Source organism: Pollachius pollachius, assembly GCF_949987615.1.
Source record: "Pollachius pollachius genome assembly, chromosome: 5".
Lineage (NCBI taxonomy): Eukaryota > Metazoa > Chordata > Actinopteri > Gadiformes > Gadidae > Pollachius > Pollachius pollachius.
Genome location: NC_136938.1, coordinates 18,380,268 through 18,396,407, shown reverse-complemented (window position 1 = coordinate 18,396,407; position 16,140 = coordinate 18,380,268). Strand labels below are relative to the sequence as shown.

At 43.8% G+C, this 16,140-nt stretch overlaps 1 protein-coding gene across 3 annotated transcripts in view; it reads left to right on the top strand.

Moving 5' to 3' along the window:
* The window catches only part of sbf2 (SET binding factor 2), an 82,053-nt gene that overhangs the window by 36,366 nt on the left and 29,547 nt on the right, over window positions 1-16,140 (top strand). For all 3 annotated transcript variants that reach the window (XM_079737115.1, XM_079737114.1, XM_079737113.1), the window contains exons 10-17: window positions 15-92; window positions 398-511; window positions 2,290-2,418; window positions 2,700-2,798; window positions 3,423-3,627; window positions 4,393-4,502; window positions 6,347-6,496; window positions 13,482-13,550. In XM_079737115.1, coding sequence (XP_079593241.1) covers window positions 15-92; window positions 398-511; window positions 2,290-2,418; window positions 2,700-2,798; window positions 3,423-3,627; window positions 4,393-4,502; window positions 6,347-6,496; window positions 13,482-13,550 — 954 coding nt within the window. The remainder of the gene's footprint in view (window positions 1-14; window positions 93-397; window positions 512-2,289; window positions 2,419-2,699; window positions 2,799-3,422; window positions 3,628-4,392; window positions 4,503-6,346; window positions 6,497-13,481; window positions 13,551-16,140) is intronic.

Genomic DNA, 16,140 nt, shown 5'->3' with positions numbered 1-16,140 from the left:
TTGACTCTCTGAAGGTATTGCACCCAGATCTGGAGATAGCAGACAATGCATTCCCTCCACCCCGCACTGCTCTGTCCAACCTCAAACTATTGGTGAGTGCCAACACATCGCCCACACCCTCCACCTCCACTGGTTCTTGTCTCCATGGTCACTCTGAGCCCCCAGTGTCCTCCCCATCACAATCACACAAGCATGCTGCTTCTGCCTTGCTAGAGCCCTGGTCAACTGTTTGATTTGCGGTACTGTCAATACTGGCGGGGGTGCTGTTAGTAATAAGCCATGACTGTAAATCCTATTAAAGACTCACTTTGTGCTTGATTCCCCTTATCAGAATTAGCGTTTGTGCCATAGCTCGTGGATGACTGTGTGTGTTTGTCGGTGTGGGTTTCATTTCCAGGATAAGGAGGTGAGAGCTGTATTCCTCAGGCTCTTTGCGCAACTCTTCCAGGGTTATAGGTCATGCCTGCAGCTCATCCGGATCCACTCTGAACCTGTCATTCACTTTCACAAGGTATGGATTGCAGTTTTTATTCCTTCTGTTTGTTAAACACTAAGAAACTCTAAGTGAGCCTTTCTTTTGTTGTTCAAAGTAAAAAGCAATAGAATATTAGACACGAAGCCGCATTTGAATTTGCTGAAGAAAATTTGTTTGTTTGCCTGAGGCAAGAAATGTTGTGTGTGCAATGTTCCGTGAGCATTCTGACATGCTAGCAAAGCCAATGAGCATGCCCAGTTGCTTGGCCGCTTTGAAGCAGACTTTTGGTTGTTCAAACAATGGGGTAGATAGTTTTGATTGCGAGTTAGGGCACCTCCTGTCGTCCTTAACTTTTTGGAGACCTCCTCATGGGTGGCTTATATACGTATACCAACTTTGACAACCATGAGTTCTTCGGAATGGTTGAGTACTTGGGATTGGTTGAATAGTGGCTGCTAATTTGCATAATCATAAATCGTAATCATAAATCTGCCATTCCTTTGCCATTTTTTCTAAAAATCAAAACCAAAATAATGCAAAATAAATTTGGGGTAATTTGGGCTTAGGGTCTGCTTTTTTTCAAGGTTTTCTGAAACTTTCAAGGTACAGCAAATTCTATCCCGATCAACCTCTTGGTTCCTTGATGCAAGAAAGATTCAGCACTTCAAATAAGGCCTAGATACCAAGTTTCAGATTTTTTTATAAAACGGGGTGAGGGGCGTAGTCGTTAAGGTTTGACCACAAGTTATCGCTCCTCCTGGGGCTGTAGCTGGATAAAACCTTTTGGAGACCTCGTTACCGGTCTACATATGTCTATTTAATTTGACAGCTCTCGGCTGTTCAGGTTGGGAGCGGTTGAGAATTTAGAATTTTTTGTACGATTCACGTTCCATATTTTATAATAATATTATAAATATTAATTAAAAAAAATTAGGAATGGGGCACTGCAATTGCGTAGTGATATATGTGCAATTATTTGCAGTGGGCTACGTTTTTTACACCTTTAACACCGTAGCAGGAGATAATAGAAGAACTACTATAAGAAAAATATGATAATGAGCAGACAATCGATTACATTAGTGTGGCTCGGTTTGCAACCACACTAATGACGTCGAAACGAAAATTGAGTCGATTTTCTAAAATATATCAAAATGTTATCAGAGGGCTAACGGGTTCGTTATTGTCGCTAAACAAACTCAAAGTGTGTGCGTGCGTTGTGTCTTTGGTGTGCATGTGTTAAGCTGTGTACTTTAAGGATTAGTTGCATATGATGCATGACAGCCTCATGAGGTTATCTTTTGTTTTGTTATGTTTATGTGTGCTCCGGACAGAGCCCTCCAGCCTTGGATAAATTCTCGGGCAGCAACATGATGTATCAAGTGTTACTGGGTTTACATTTGTGCGTCCTCCGTTGGAGATTTGTGTTTATGCCTTGTTTGTGGAGTCCCCTTGGTTACCCCCCCTCTGCATGTCCTTCTTCACAGGACCCCACATGGCTCAGATTATACGCGAATACCGCTCTTTCGGTCGGATGAGAGGATGTGTGCTGGGGGGTTGTCTCTTTCATCCACAAGCAGAACAATTTAGGCAGAAGCAAATTACATTTGTTTAAAGCAGTATTTATTTTCCATTTGTGTGTGCTAATGATCTTCTCTGTGATTAAAAAAACAAACAAAAAAAAGGTGATCCAAGTTCAAACTCATCCTAAAAAAGAATTGGAGCACTCCAGTCTTTCAGTGGATTGGGCCGAGGATTGCAAATATTTCTTTCTACGCTGTTGAGTAACCCTTTCTAATGCCCCCCTTCCCGTACAGACTGCCTTCCTTGGCCAGAGAGGCCTGATCGAGAATGACTTCCTGACCAAGGTCTTGGACGGTATGGCCTTCGCTGGCTTCGTCTCAGAGAGGGGTCCACCTTACCGGACGTGTGATCTCTTTGATGAGGTACCTAGACAGTGATGCCCAAGACTCATTGGCCAATATCGTTGTTTATCCAGATTCAGCTGGAGCATGGGAGCCCTTCTCAGTTACCAGTCTGCAGTTATAACTTTATTTTCCAAGTTTCTCCACTGACCAAATATATTTGGAGCGTAATGGACCCTTGGTTAATTGAGTCGTATTTTTTGTTACTTGACAATATAATATGCCTTTTTTGCATTATTTAGTCATTTATTTTGTGAATCTATTTGATTGTTAATTTTGTGTGTGTATTAACGCGTGTGTAGCTGGTGGCCTTTGACGTAGATCGCATCAGGGAAGAGGATGCGGACCCAGTGAAGCTGCAGAAGCACATGCGGGATCTCTCGGAGCAGCTGTACAAAAACGTAAGCGTACTGTCCGACGCCCAGCCAGGAACCCTCTACCAAAACCTCCTCAACAACCTGGAAGCGTTTTTTATGCGCACGCTCAATCCAATTTTGTACTTAATAGGCCATACCGGCTTCAGCTGGCGTGAGATTCTCATTTTTCCATACATGGGTATAATAAAGTCATGTCAAGTCACTGTATTTGTGGTCAAACTGTGTTGTCTACTTGATGTCAGCATTTATGGCTGTAGGTCGTTAAGTTAACCAACCAAGTCATTCCACCCACCACTCGTACATCTGGCAAATTAGTATGTTCTACTATGCCTCTAACGATGCCATTAGAAACTGGAACACACTGCCTGTTCATTTGAGGTTGACAAAAAGTATTCTCCCCTTCTGATCCCTATTCTCTTCTTGGTTCTTCGAATTTCTATCCTGGTATATCGTTCTGTTCATTATTTTTATTTTATTTTTCCACAAATGTGTACGACACCTTTGACTGATTGTCTGTCTATATATATTCATCTTTTCGGTGTTTAAATGTATTTGTATTTTCTATAATTATGAGGATGACGTTATGTTAAAAAGGGGCGTGACTTGACGTGGCTGCCCCTCTTGTGCCTGGTTGTGGTCGTTCCGTAGGAGAACCCCAACCCCCACATGGCGTTCCAGAAAGTGCCGCGGCCCTCGGAGGGCTCCCACATGCGGGTGCACCAGGTGCCCTTCCCCCCTCTGCAGGACGACAAGGTGGAGGGGCTGCTGCTGGAGGCCGCTGCCAAGCACGCCGCCACCCCGGCCGTGCCTCGCCCCGAGAAGAAGTGTGTGGTGCCGGCCGGACCCCCCGTCGGTATGTCGGAGGCTGGCTATTGAACGTGGTCCGACTGAAAACCCACAAAGGGGTTTGATCTCCAAAGAACGTATCTTATAGTTATGATTTTTATAGTAGTAATATAGTAATGATTTTTGTTAAACATTTGAGGGCTCAGAAAGCTGTCAGAATGATGTCACCCTCATGCCCAGGGTGGGATTGCACACCTGCTTTTGGCAACAAGTTTTCAGTTTTCATTTCACCATCCCATGCACCCTTTCAAAGCAATCGAAGTAATACCCTCGTAATTACCTTACGGTTGAATTATTATTTTTCGCTGCCAAAAGCTGGTATGCAATCCCACGCTGGGCATGGAAGTGGCATCATCGTTTCGATTTCTGAAACGTTTGACTAAATTACCTAAAACTAATTATCTTGCCACGAAATAACATGAAATAGATCATTCAAGGCCACGAAAACATCCTCTGTCAACTCCCGGGCTCGGTAACAATGCTCAACCTTTTAAAGGACAATAGCGGTCTGGGTTGATCAAACCATCGTGACCGTCCTTCCAGCGTTTGCTGAATGTCAAAACAGTGATTTACAAGCTTAAGTCTTGCGTATTTGAACAACCTCACATTCCAGTCCACATCCAAAAATGGTTAAACAGAATGCAGCCCTTCACTTCATTTGTTTAATTGTCTCCAAAGTTATTTACTAGCTGGCAACAACATTTCAGAGTAAAAAAAGACTTGCACAAGCACATCTGTTATTGTCGCCTGACGCCGAGCCTATTCTGTCCAGTTTCCATCATGGGCAAGAGTTGCTCGGTGTTCAACAGCGCTCGCAGGCTGGAGGTGGTGAGGACCTGCATCTCCTTCGTCTTCGACAACAACAACCTGGAGACGGAGAAGGTAATGCACAGCGTCTCTCAGCACCGCTTCCTTCAGGGTGACACCGGTGCCGTCCTTCCAGATAGCCGCTCAGAGACCCCCCTCCCAAGGGGCATCTCCCATTGGCTTTATCTCCCATCTGGCCCTCTGGCAGCATGGCGTCAAAGATTATGTCATGAAACACTCACTTATCCTATCTCGCTCTTGATTTTTTTTTTTTTTTTTATCTTCGCCAAAATGTTTATGGGTCATGCGAGGCTGTGTTGGAACGTAGTTAAACGCTACCGCGATGAATGCGGCAAATATGGCCGAACCAGGCCAGTCTCCCAGTTTTTATTGTGTTTAACTTTTATGCATCCCTCTAGCGTAATATAGCGGTTCAATAATTCAACCACGCATCCCGGTGCTTTTTCAAGAAACGCAGGCTGTGTCCTCTCGTAGCCCCCCGTGAGCCTGTAAACCGTCACCTTTCATGTGGTCAATGTGAAAAGCATTAGCCGTGCAGCGGGGGCCAGATGGAGCGGCTCCCATCCAGAGTGGCCCCGTATGAGGGCCCGTTAACCCTGGCGCTGTATGTCCCCGTAAGCCCCTAGCAGAGGCTTACAGGCTGCAGGTGTTTGTGTTTTTTTTTAGTTGGCTACCATATTAGGGACGTGACGAAGCAGCGGAAACCCTATTCAGCATTGTCTTAAGGGCAAAGGCTTATTCAGGGTATTTAATTGAGTTAAATGCAGACCCGATGATAAATGGCTTTCCTCTTGAGAACAGTTTTTAGTGTCGCAGGCGAATTCTTTTCTCCTACTATTGCGATAGGGATGTAAAGATCGGGCAGAGGAATGAATCGGGTCATTTCATGTAGAATGAACCATGAGTCTTTGAATAATAAAGTCTCTGATCCCCAAACCAGTAACTAAATAAGATGTATATTGACAATATTTATTGTATCATCAAAAGGTGAATCGTGTGATTGTCATTCTGCAGGGTAAAGGACAGGTATTGTGACCAAACCGTGGTGGTCGTCTCTCCTGGCTTTGCTATTATTTACATTTTTGGCAGGCGCTTACACGCAAAATGCTCTTTTCATGCAAAATGCTCAGAATCAGCAATGAAGTGATTTTGACAAATGATATTGGTAACAGATGTCTTAGTGAAGCTAGGAGAGAGGGTAACGGTGCTTGATCACCCAGACCTTGGTTTGGCACCTTATGGTGTTAACGGTTTCTGTTTAAAAGACTACACTCGTTTTGGAAAGCACCCAGTTTGGAGGTTAATGTTGTGTCAGATCCAACACTGGCTCTCTCGCTGTAAGGCCTGTTTTGCTTTGAAAATAGCCTGTCATGCCTGTTTAAACTGTTTTATCTGGTAATACTTGTTCCATACTATTATAAAGACAGGTTCTGGTGTGTTGGTAAAATACTTTGTTTGTCAAAGGGACACAAAAATCATAATTGTTGTCATGAGGAAGTGTGGCATGGTGTTACACAAACGTGTACATCATATTTTTTAAACGATACCAAAGATGTGTTACCAGTTACACTTTGAATGGAGGGTGGATTACAAATACTAACTAAATGAATATTAGTACCTGTGCGATCCACACGTATAGTGACGCCATTCCTCACAATTCATAAGGCTTGAACATTTTAGCGAGATACGGTTCACAAACAATATATCGTTATTCATTGTGTTATAAATTTTAGCCGATAGTCTATTGGGGAAAATTGTGCTGGTCAGGCTACTTCGCTTACTTTTTTGCGAGCTATTTATTTTCCAAGCCTTTCCTTGTCCAGAGGAGCTGGATGTTGCTTAATAAGAAATGCCACCTTTCCCACACTGCTCTTGGCTCTCTCTATCTTTCTCAACAGAGCCTGCCAGCTGCGCTGAGGGCCCTGAAAGGCAAGGCAGCGCGCCAGTGTCTGACCGAGGAGCTCTGTCTCCACGTGCGGCAAAACCGGGCCATTCTGGATCACCAGCAGTTTGACTACATCATCCGCATGATGAACTGTGCTCTCCAGGTGGGTTCTCGAGCCCTCCTTCAGTTGCATACCGACACAAGACAAGAAGCAAAACAATAAAAATGTGTGTTGAATATCATTTTAGTAAAAATGGGTTGGTTTTAGATTTGGTTTTAATGTTTGCGAACAGAATTTGTTACAAAATAGGAAACATAGGGGTGGGACAATACAAATGGGGCTCATACAAGTTTATGTTGATACAAATGAATAGGTAAAGAATCAAAAGATCCTAACAATCGAATGTATAATCTTTATACACTTTATACTTATAAAAAGGATGTATAATCTTTGAAAATGTAAGGAAAATGCAGACTAGAATGTATTACATAATGAGCAAGACAAAAGGAAAAATTTGTAAATCAGACAAATTTGCAAACATAATCCCAGAGGATGAGTACTTTAAAAAAAATTATAATAATTTGGACCTTTTCTTCTCGGGTTTTCACACAGCAACAATTCAAAATCTTGTTACCCATCGTAACTGGCCTCGTCCGGATAAATCTGCATTTTATGACCCATAACTTCTTGTGATTTACACACACGAGGTGTCAGAAAGAGGCCTGTACGAACAACTTTTCCCATTCCCTTTCCATCTATGTCACCCTAGGTGCCTAAAACACACAAGCTGTGATTCTGTGGACTGTGGCCCAGCAAAAGCTCTTCTGTTATGTCCATGGGTGACAAATAATTTTTTGTTTTTGTTTTTGGTCATTCATTGGATGCTAGGGGGTTTGCTAATTATTTCGTTTTTTCTGTCCTTAAAAAAGTTCTTCCCGGCTTCAGCCAGCTCCAGCCAGCTTCAACAGGTCTTGAGTAGTTCCTATTTGGGTTTTATTGCTGTGCATCACCTCTAGCCAGGGTTTTTTTTCGGGGATCACAGAGCATAGGTTTAACACAGTTCCTCTGGATGCCTGACATTCCTCTGGCAAATAATATAGGCCAGTAAGACCAATTAATCCCACCATCTGCCCAGTGCTGAGACCCAGGAGACCATGTGATGTGTCACTTCCGGTCCCTTCCTGCTACAAACGCAGCCGTGAGGCAGCCCGGTCCAACATCGAGGAAAAAATATCGGCTGATATTTCGCTAAAATAAAATTGACCCAAACTGAGCTGTTCAATTAATCTTGCCGTTCTTTTCCCATGAAGACACAAGATTCTCAGTAGCCCTTCCAAATATTGAAGTTTGCGTTTTTCAATGAATATCCGTCTGGCCCTGGCTATGCAGCATTTGTTCCATTGCTGCAAATTATTTACACATGGGCACTAATAAACTCCAGCCAATCAGATTAGATTACTAAGGGACATTCTTGCTCTCTTCCCTTTTGCCGAATCCGGATAATAGTCAAACAAGCAAAAACATATCCTCTGAGATAATCCTTCCGTGCATATGTATGTAAACCTTCAGACAGCGTTATTCATTCCATGTAAAAAGTTCCAATTAAATTGCGCCACTTTCCTCCGGGGCCACCATTGTTTTGGAAATTCTGCGTACTGCGACGCTCCTCGCTTGATCATGAACTGAAACTTCATTTGGATTGGTTCTATTGATTTCACATTATCGAAAGAGGCTTTCAGGCCAGACTCATTTGCACAAAAAAAAACAGAACATTGATTCCCGGGCACAAACGGCACTACCGATCGTGCACCACAACGTGATATACACGTGGTGGAGTTGCGCATGTGTCCTTCCGTCCACGGTTTCATTGTGTTCCAGAAGGAGGGAAGGCGTGGTGTGCAGCCATCCCGGTAGTCCACTTGTGGTACGCAGATGTTGAATAGTCGGCGTGACAAGAAGCTTATTGCTCATTCCATTGTGTTTGTGCTTTTGTCTCTTTCGCATGGGCCTCGCGCTCTTTGGGAAGGCTCTTGGAACGATGCAGGGGTGCATTCCATTGAGATTGCCTATTGTGGTGCATGCTATCTGATAGCCAAACAGAGAGCGTGTCAGTATTGTATGGTTGTACTCTTCCAAATGAGATCCTTATGGCTCCAAGCTGTTTTAGGAACAGATGAGTGGGACGATACAAAAATGAAAGAAAGATCCCAGCGCCGGATGTTGAAAACAGCCCTTTTTTCTTATTTTTAAGTGACCTTGCGGCATGAATACTAATTCGCTTGGTGGATGCCATGTGTTGATAAATGTGAGATGCTTACAATGTAAGCCTTCACAGCTAATCACCCTGGAGAACAAACAGCGAGGGTATAATCCAAAGTTGCACTGGTATTCTTATTGTCATGCGTGCATGGAGCGGATTGTGTATTTGGAAGCAGCCATTTTAAACAGGTCCCCAGTACATCTGGAGAGAAGATCATTAGTCCTCTACCTTGTGTGTTGTTTGGAGAAACCGCACCAGGGGGTAAACTCCTTAATCCTCATTCCTAGTCACTTAACATTCCACACGTTATTGTAGTTATACAGCGCTATGGTTTACTTGCGTTGGCACTATATAAATAAATGTTACTATATGCTTGCACAATAAACCAAAACCAAAACAAATGTATTTAAATCACAGAGATGGTCCATAGTCGGGCAAATGATGAGCTCAAGCATACCAAGCATCGCTCTGAAACAAAAAAAAAGTATAAAAAAACGTATTTTCTATATATATGTAGAAAATACTATATAATAATATATATTTTCTATATATAATACCCACTCTATTGAATGAAATCCACTAATTTCCCATTGGCTCCTCTCATTTGTCCAACTTAATGCATTGCCAGTAATTCAACTAGCATGAAAAATGCTAGTTTGCAACCTGCATTGCACATCAAAGTGTAGTTCCCCAAGATCATTTCACCACTATCACTGTTATTATTGTGTGAGTGATATGCCTAGTCACCCTAAGTACTTGTGAGTAAGAGATCTTTGCATGACTTGCACAATTGCAGTGTCTGACTGTTTCATTCCTTAAGACACCATTGTCTAGAGGTCAAGTTGGGGGGCTAAGCATCAGTCAGAGATCTGGGTCTGTTAGTGATCAGATTAAACCTCTCAAAGGTCTGCAGGGGAGTGAGCCAACAGAAGAAGTATGCGATTGAAAATAACTTTGTCGGTACAATGGGTCAAAGGTGGGAATATTTGAAGCAGGTGATGCATGTGAGCGTGAATTAGTTCGTGATAGATTTTTGGGATTTTTCTTTCCTGTAAGCCAAATCTTTAAAGCGTTTTAAAAGTCCAGCATTAGTTATCCACAGCAGTTCCAGATTTTTCTGCTATTCTTTCCTCCCATGAATCATTTACACTAATGACCTTAAGGGTAATAATTTGTGTGTGGAGTGGTTGTCTGTGTGAGCGTGCGTACACAAGGGAATGCGCCTATGCGCTCGCACATACACATGCGCGCGCACGGACACGTGCACGCGCACCCGTGTTTGTCTAAATGTACCCCTGCGCATCTGTGTATGTTTGCATGTGCTGCTTACCGGTCGATAATCCAGCTGTTGCCATTATGGAAGCACGGGTTGTGCAAGCCATGTGGGGGAATAGGCCCTGCTGGGGATGTATCCTGGCATTCCAACCATTTCCTGTCAGATAGGATTATGGGCCCTCTGTGTTGTGCGCAAACTTGGCCGTGGACCCCCCTGTCCCCCTGTTGGCTCCCCCCCTCCCGATTAGCAGTTAGTACGAGTGTTGACTGAAGCAGGGGATCTCTAAGGGACATGGTTAAATGATCAACCGTCCCCTCTCTCTCTCTCTCAGACTGTATGCTCAGAGTTGATGTGTCTCGGTGCCAACCGAGTCTCAATCTCACGTCCAGTGCCCGGAGCAAAAAAGACTCTGGACTCTTTAAAAAGTCCAGTGTTCTACAATGGTGTATGAACCTTAAATGAAACCTGGACCTCTCATTGTGTGCTAATTATTTTATTTTTATTTGATAGCGTTGCTGGGTCATCTGGCTCAAAGATGCAAGATGCGGGAAGTGTTCATTTAAAGACTTCAAACAACACCTCCCTATCTAGCTTCTTCCAGTGTAAAACAACTCAGTCGCCCCACTTACGTTTAATTGTATTTTCTGCTGTTTTGTGTGTGTGTGTGTGTGTGTGTGTGTGTGTTTGTTATTGAACACTAGGCCCTAATAGGAATGTGATTTTATTGGTTTTCCCAATGGTGATTAACCAGGTTTAATGGCATAAAGGCCTCATATTCACCATTCCACCATGGCTTCCTCAGAAGCCTGAGCCTGAGCCACTGCCTGCCAGTTTAAAGACTTTCCATGAAAAACAGCTCTAACGTCTGGGAGGGACAGGAAGTGTCTGTTTTTGCTCTCTGCTCCATCTAGTCACGTTTGCACACTCCTTGTTGTGCTTGCTGTAATGCACGTCCTTCCGTGAGTACCACTGTTAGTCATCATATTTACCAAACAATGAAGTGACCGAACTGGACAAGAGAGACTTGAGTCACCACATGACTTCCTCTTTGGACTCGCCACACGTCCACCGTCACCTCTGTGAGCCCTGAGTGTGTGTGGCCCCTGAATCCCAAATCACACTTCTCAGTCGTGCACTTATGAACGTACGCGTCGCCACTCAGTGAATGTACACACCCCTTTTGCCGGTCAATGACCTAGACAAATGCGAATACATGCAGTCCTCCTGCACCTTGGCACCGTGTTGCCCTACACTACAGATGTTCGAGGCAAGTAATTGCTGATTGGTCGAGGGGGAGTCAATGCCTAGTGTTTTGTATTGTGACCGAAAACCACACACCAGAAAAAAAGATTATGCACCAGCCGAAAGTTGGTTCAGTTGGTTGCGATACTCTTAGCGACTTATACTCCAACGACTTTTCAGGGTACATTTTAACGATTTTGAAACATCTTCATCACATGGATACATTTATTTTTCAACATATCTCAATGGAGCGAAGTCGATATGTCGCTTCCGTTTCCGTTTTTCTTGTCGGGTCATGTATATTTTTTGTTGGAAACGCTACACTGCCCCCCTGTGTACACGTTGACGTTGAAGTGTAAATTCAGGCATCTCTCCAAAGATCTGCATACTGTCTCTTAGTCCCGACGTGGATCTTCAGAAAGGCGGGGACCTCAGAAGTGTGAATTAAGATGTAGTGTGTAAGCTCCACACTTAACTTCAAACGACTTGCAGGCAAGTCAATTCCTTCGTCTTATAAATTTTCTTGCAAGCACGTCAGCTGGAATTATGCTTTCTTTATTAAAGGTGTAGAAGCCAACGTTTCTTAGCCCTTTTTATCTATAGAGACATTCACATATCTTTCTAAGATACATGTTCATTGAAAAATAATGTAATCAAGGTATTCGTTTGTTTACGTGTTGACAGTCCGCATTGTAGAGCCCCAGTAAACAGGCCACAACTTCGAGGGAGGTATGCTCTTTGCTAAATAACCATAAACGTTCTGAAGTGCGCACCTCCACTTTTAGTCCTATGTTTTTCCCTCTGTCGTCACTCGGCCCGCCACAAACTTAGGTGAACTGGAGTGCTGCCAAGCCGGCTGTAAACAAGAGCATTGTCGCCGCTCCCTTCTCGGGTTGTGCGTTCACCGCAACCAAAATAATGAGCGACAGAGTCGTGCACAAGAGAAGAGGAACACAAAGAATGGTGTGGTGGAAACCCGGTCCATGGGGGTGCAAGCCTTTCATGTGAGGCTAAGGAACGTGTGTTTTGCATTTGCTTCCTCTCCATACATTCCTGGGTTTTTCGAGGAAGCCACGCGGGGGGGGGGGGGGGGGGGGGGGCGGCGTCAGGGTCTACTGACCACTTTGGAAAGCACAGAATTCCACCGCTGCACTATCTGCTGTCCATCCCGCCGAAATTAGAGACTCATGATACTCTGTTGCCTCGTAAACATTTCTTGGGTGGAAAGATGGCGCATATTGTATAATGATCTTGAGGAATTTTTGTGTGTGTGTCTGTGTATGTGCATGTGTGTTCTTGCATATAGATGCATGTTTGCATGTGTTTGTTTGAAGTAAAAGGAGAGAGAAAGTGTTTGATTTGTGTTGTATGCATGTTAATTTGTCAGTCAGCAAGGTTGATGGGGAAAGCAGAATAGAGTATCAATTTGATTCATGTTGTCCCTCTGGAGGATGTAATTTGCAGTCTCAGATCAAGATCAGTGCTTTTATTTTGACGTAAATCAAGTTTCTTGCTGCATTCTTGTTTTTTTTTACTTCAGCAAATAAATCCTAGTGAAGCTTATGAGAGATAAATACCAATTTCCTGTTTATGAAGTACTTCTTGATCCAATTCAGGTTCTCAACTTTTCTTTGCCTGTTGTCCATTTTACCGTGGTCTGCCTGAGAAACAAAAGTTTTGAACAACTCACATTTTCATCTCAAAGCGACCCAGCGACATTAAAATGGTGAAACTCTGAGCCAGGAGGATTGTATTATCAATCCTGATTGTCACAAATACGACTTTGTATGGTATTCTTATTTAATATGCAATGGATTTTTTTTGATCTAACAATATACTGAAGGCATGGTGACATTTGTATTGAGGCACGGAGGAAGGATTGTCTATTGAAAGCATATGGATACAAAATATGGTATGTAGAGGCAAATAATTGCCGAAAAAGGAGCGAGTCGTTAGTTGAACCCCTGCAGAGCCAGGCCCTGACATTACAAAATGATAACGTGTTTTTGTCTGGAAACAGGATGTTTGTATAGCCAAGATTATTAGAAAAAAAGACCCCTCATTGAGACTCTTATTTACTGTAGATATCGAAACCAGCTACAATTAAGAACACATCCCTAAGACTGTATGTCAGAATCCTATAGGAGGCGAGTGAGAAGAGGTCCGGCTCTGCTGTATTCATGCTCAGTGTGCTTTGCTATGAAATCAATAGGATTCAATCAATAGAAATCAATAGGATTACATTCCTTTTTTTGGTGCACAAATAAGAACCGGAATTCACTCATGTGCCCTGGCACTTAAGGAGTTGCGACCCTCAGGTTCAGCTCTATCATACTCACCTCCCCTTCCTGGTGGTCTGACCCTCGCAGGACTGTTCCAGCTCGGAGGAGTTCACCGTGGCGGCCGCCCTGCTTCCCCTCAGCACCGAATTCCACCGGGTGAGTCACACTTTCAACACCCGTCCTGTAAGCCTTTCTACACATAAAAGGCAGCCTGACATCGCCAGACCACTTTAGAAATGTGTATTAGGTCAATTCCGACTTTCAGGGGGACGTATCCTTGGGCGCAATTGGATAGACCTGCAACCAATCAGAGCAACAAGACACAAGACACATAAGTGGCAGCCATCCTGGTTGGGTATGAAAATGCCTTAACGCACAACCACTGTGCAGTCGTCGTATTAATATCCGACCTGTATTAGATGAACATCAAGTCAAGTCAAGTTTATTTATATAGCACATTTAAAAACAACAATAGTTGACCAAAGTGCTGTACAATGCAAAACAACAAATAGGTCTAAGATACACAACAACAGCAAAAACAACAACAACAACAAAGCAAAACAAAAAAAAGGTTCATTTGTGTTAAAGGGCAATGCATAATAGTGAGTCTTTAGTAGCGTTTTAAACTGGTCAATGGACTGGCCAGTTCTCAGACTCAAGGGAAGACTGTTCCAGGTCAATCACACAACATCTGTGATTGACCCAACCCAGGCTAGATCTGCTGGAAATGTGTCTTAACAGAAGGGGGGCCCAGCTCATATGCCAGAGTAACTAAAAAATGAGCTTGCAGTTTTGTTTAGTTTCAGTCTAGATTAACGGCAAATGGACTGCATTTACATAGCGCTATTCAGACCTGTGGCCACTCAAAGTGCTTTCAAATTATGGCCTCACATTCGTCCTTTTATGCACACATTCTTACATCGACGCCATTGTCAGCCATGCAAGGACGCAGCCAGCTCGTATGGAACAGTCAGGGTTATGCGTCTTGCTCAGGGACACCTCGACAGTTGGATAGGAGCCAGGCATCGAATTGTGATAGATTGATCACGGAAGTGCTGGATGAAGTCAAAGCCCCACAACCATTACTGAACGATGCCTCGGGTGTAGTCAGAGCTTGTAGAAAATCAGCTCTCATTCGTGCCCCCTCAGTGAGCTCGGACATGAGTGACATTAGCGCTTAATGCTGTGTTGCCGGTTAATCTGCAGCAGGTCTCTCAGAGGCCAGTGTTCCTGTGGTGGGAAGAGGTTGAGGTCAATCGTCCCTGCTCTGCCCTGATCGCCTCACCCTGCCCCACGGAGAGAGCTAACAGATCCGATCAGACGTACTGTGAGGGTGTGTTTGCGTTTATGTGTTCATAATGAAATAAATTGCTGTGCTTCGCTGCCAGTATCTCTCCACACAACAGATCCATCGTCACCATAGTGACAGACAAAACAGTCAGATGTTGGCTCTCTTGTTGAATATCGATGGCGTGGGCCCCGGGACCTGGCAAGAACAGTGCCAACAGATGATCACTGAGCTGGGCTGTAATATGTAGACTAATTCCTGAGCTCACATACTCATGACGTGTAGCGATCATGTTTGTTGTGGATCGAGTCTTGTGATTAGTGTCCTTGGTGTATAGGATTCACGTGACGTACTGCTTTTTGGAATGGAGAAGATGGTGATCAATGACTGTAAATGCTCGTTCTTAAGGGGCTTTACAACGGGACTCGTAGATGGGAGTCTTTAGGAGGTTAAGTGGCTTGAAAGATTATTGACTCTTTGGTCTTTTACATCATAGGGTATTTTTTTAACCTTGTACAGTCGCCCCCCCTCCCCCTCTCCCCTGCAGGTACATTTCCCTTGAGAAAAGGATCGTACAGATTAGCCTGTGTGGCCATCCGAATCACATGCTTAACTCTTTGATCATTTTCATCCAAGCGTTTAGATCAGTGTCAGTTGTAGTTCACAACGATAGGAGTCATCGAGATGTTGATAAAGTGCCTTATCAACGTTTGTTATTCCTGATTGAAGTTTGGCAAATGCTATGTGCATGCTTTCAGCAATAATGTCCCATATCCCCAGAGCATGTCTACACCGGGACCCACAAAGCTCCCTTTCTGCACAGCAGCCTGGTGCGGGTGAGTCACAGGCTGTGTTTAGTTTCCACTTTGAACCATATGTGCACATTAAAGGGCTGCTGTTTCTGACCCACATGGTGCTCCACATATCAAGTCCCTACCCGATTCCACTGAGTAGTTCTCTCGAACCTGAAACAGTTTTTTAGACATGACAGAGAGATTCAGACAATAATATAACAAAGAAAAGCTTGTTTGGTTTAGTCAAATTAGTTGACTGTCCAATGAGGAATCAACGTCAGCACGCTAACAACTTCTCCTCGGAAGACCTTTGCTCTAGGCAAATTCTATCATGACCTTTGTTCAATCAGTGGCTTTTTAAAAGGCTATTTTATTCAAAGATTCTCCAATCTTCTGATGGCTGTCCTGGCATTTGTCACGTAGCCATGGCAGACCATTATCAGCTGAAGAACAGGTGTAGTGATGTCTGAGTCACTGTTGGGGCAGCCCCTAATGTCCAAAAAATTTGAATCAGCCACAAAATTCAAATTCCCTGCCTCGCTGTCTGGCTCATTGTGTGTGTGTGTGTGTCTGTGGGTGTGTGTGTGAGAGAGGGGGGGGGGGGGGGAAGAGAGAAGAGAGACAGAAATTGGATGCAACAGCAAGTCAATCGTCCAAACATAAT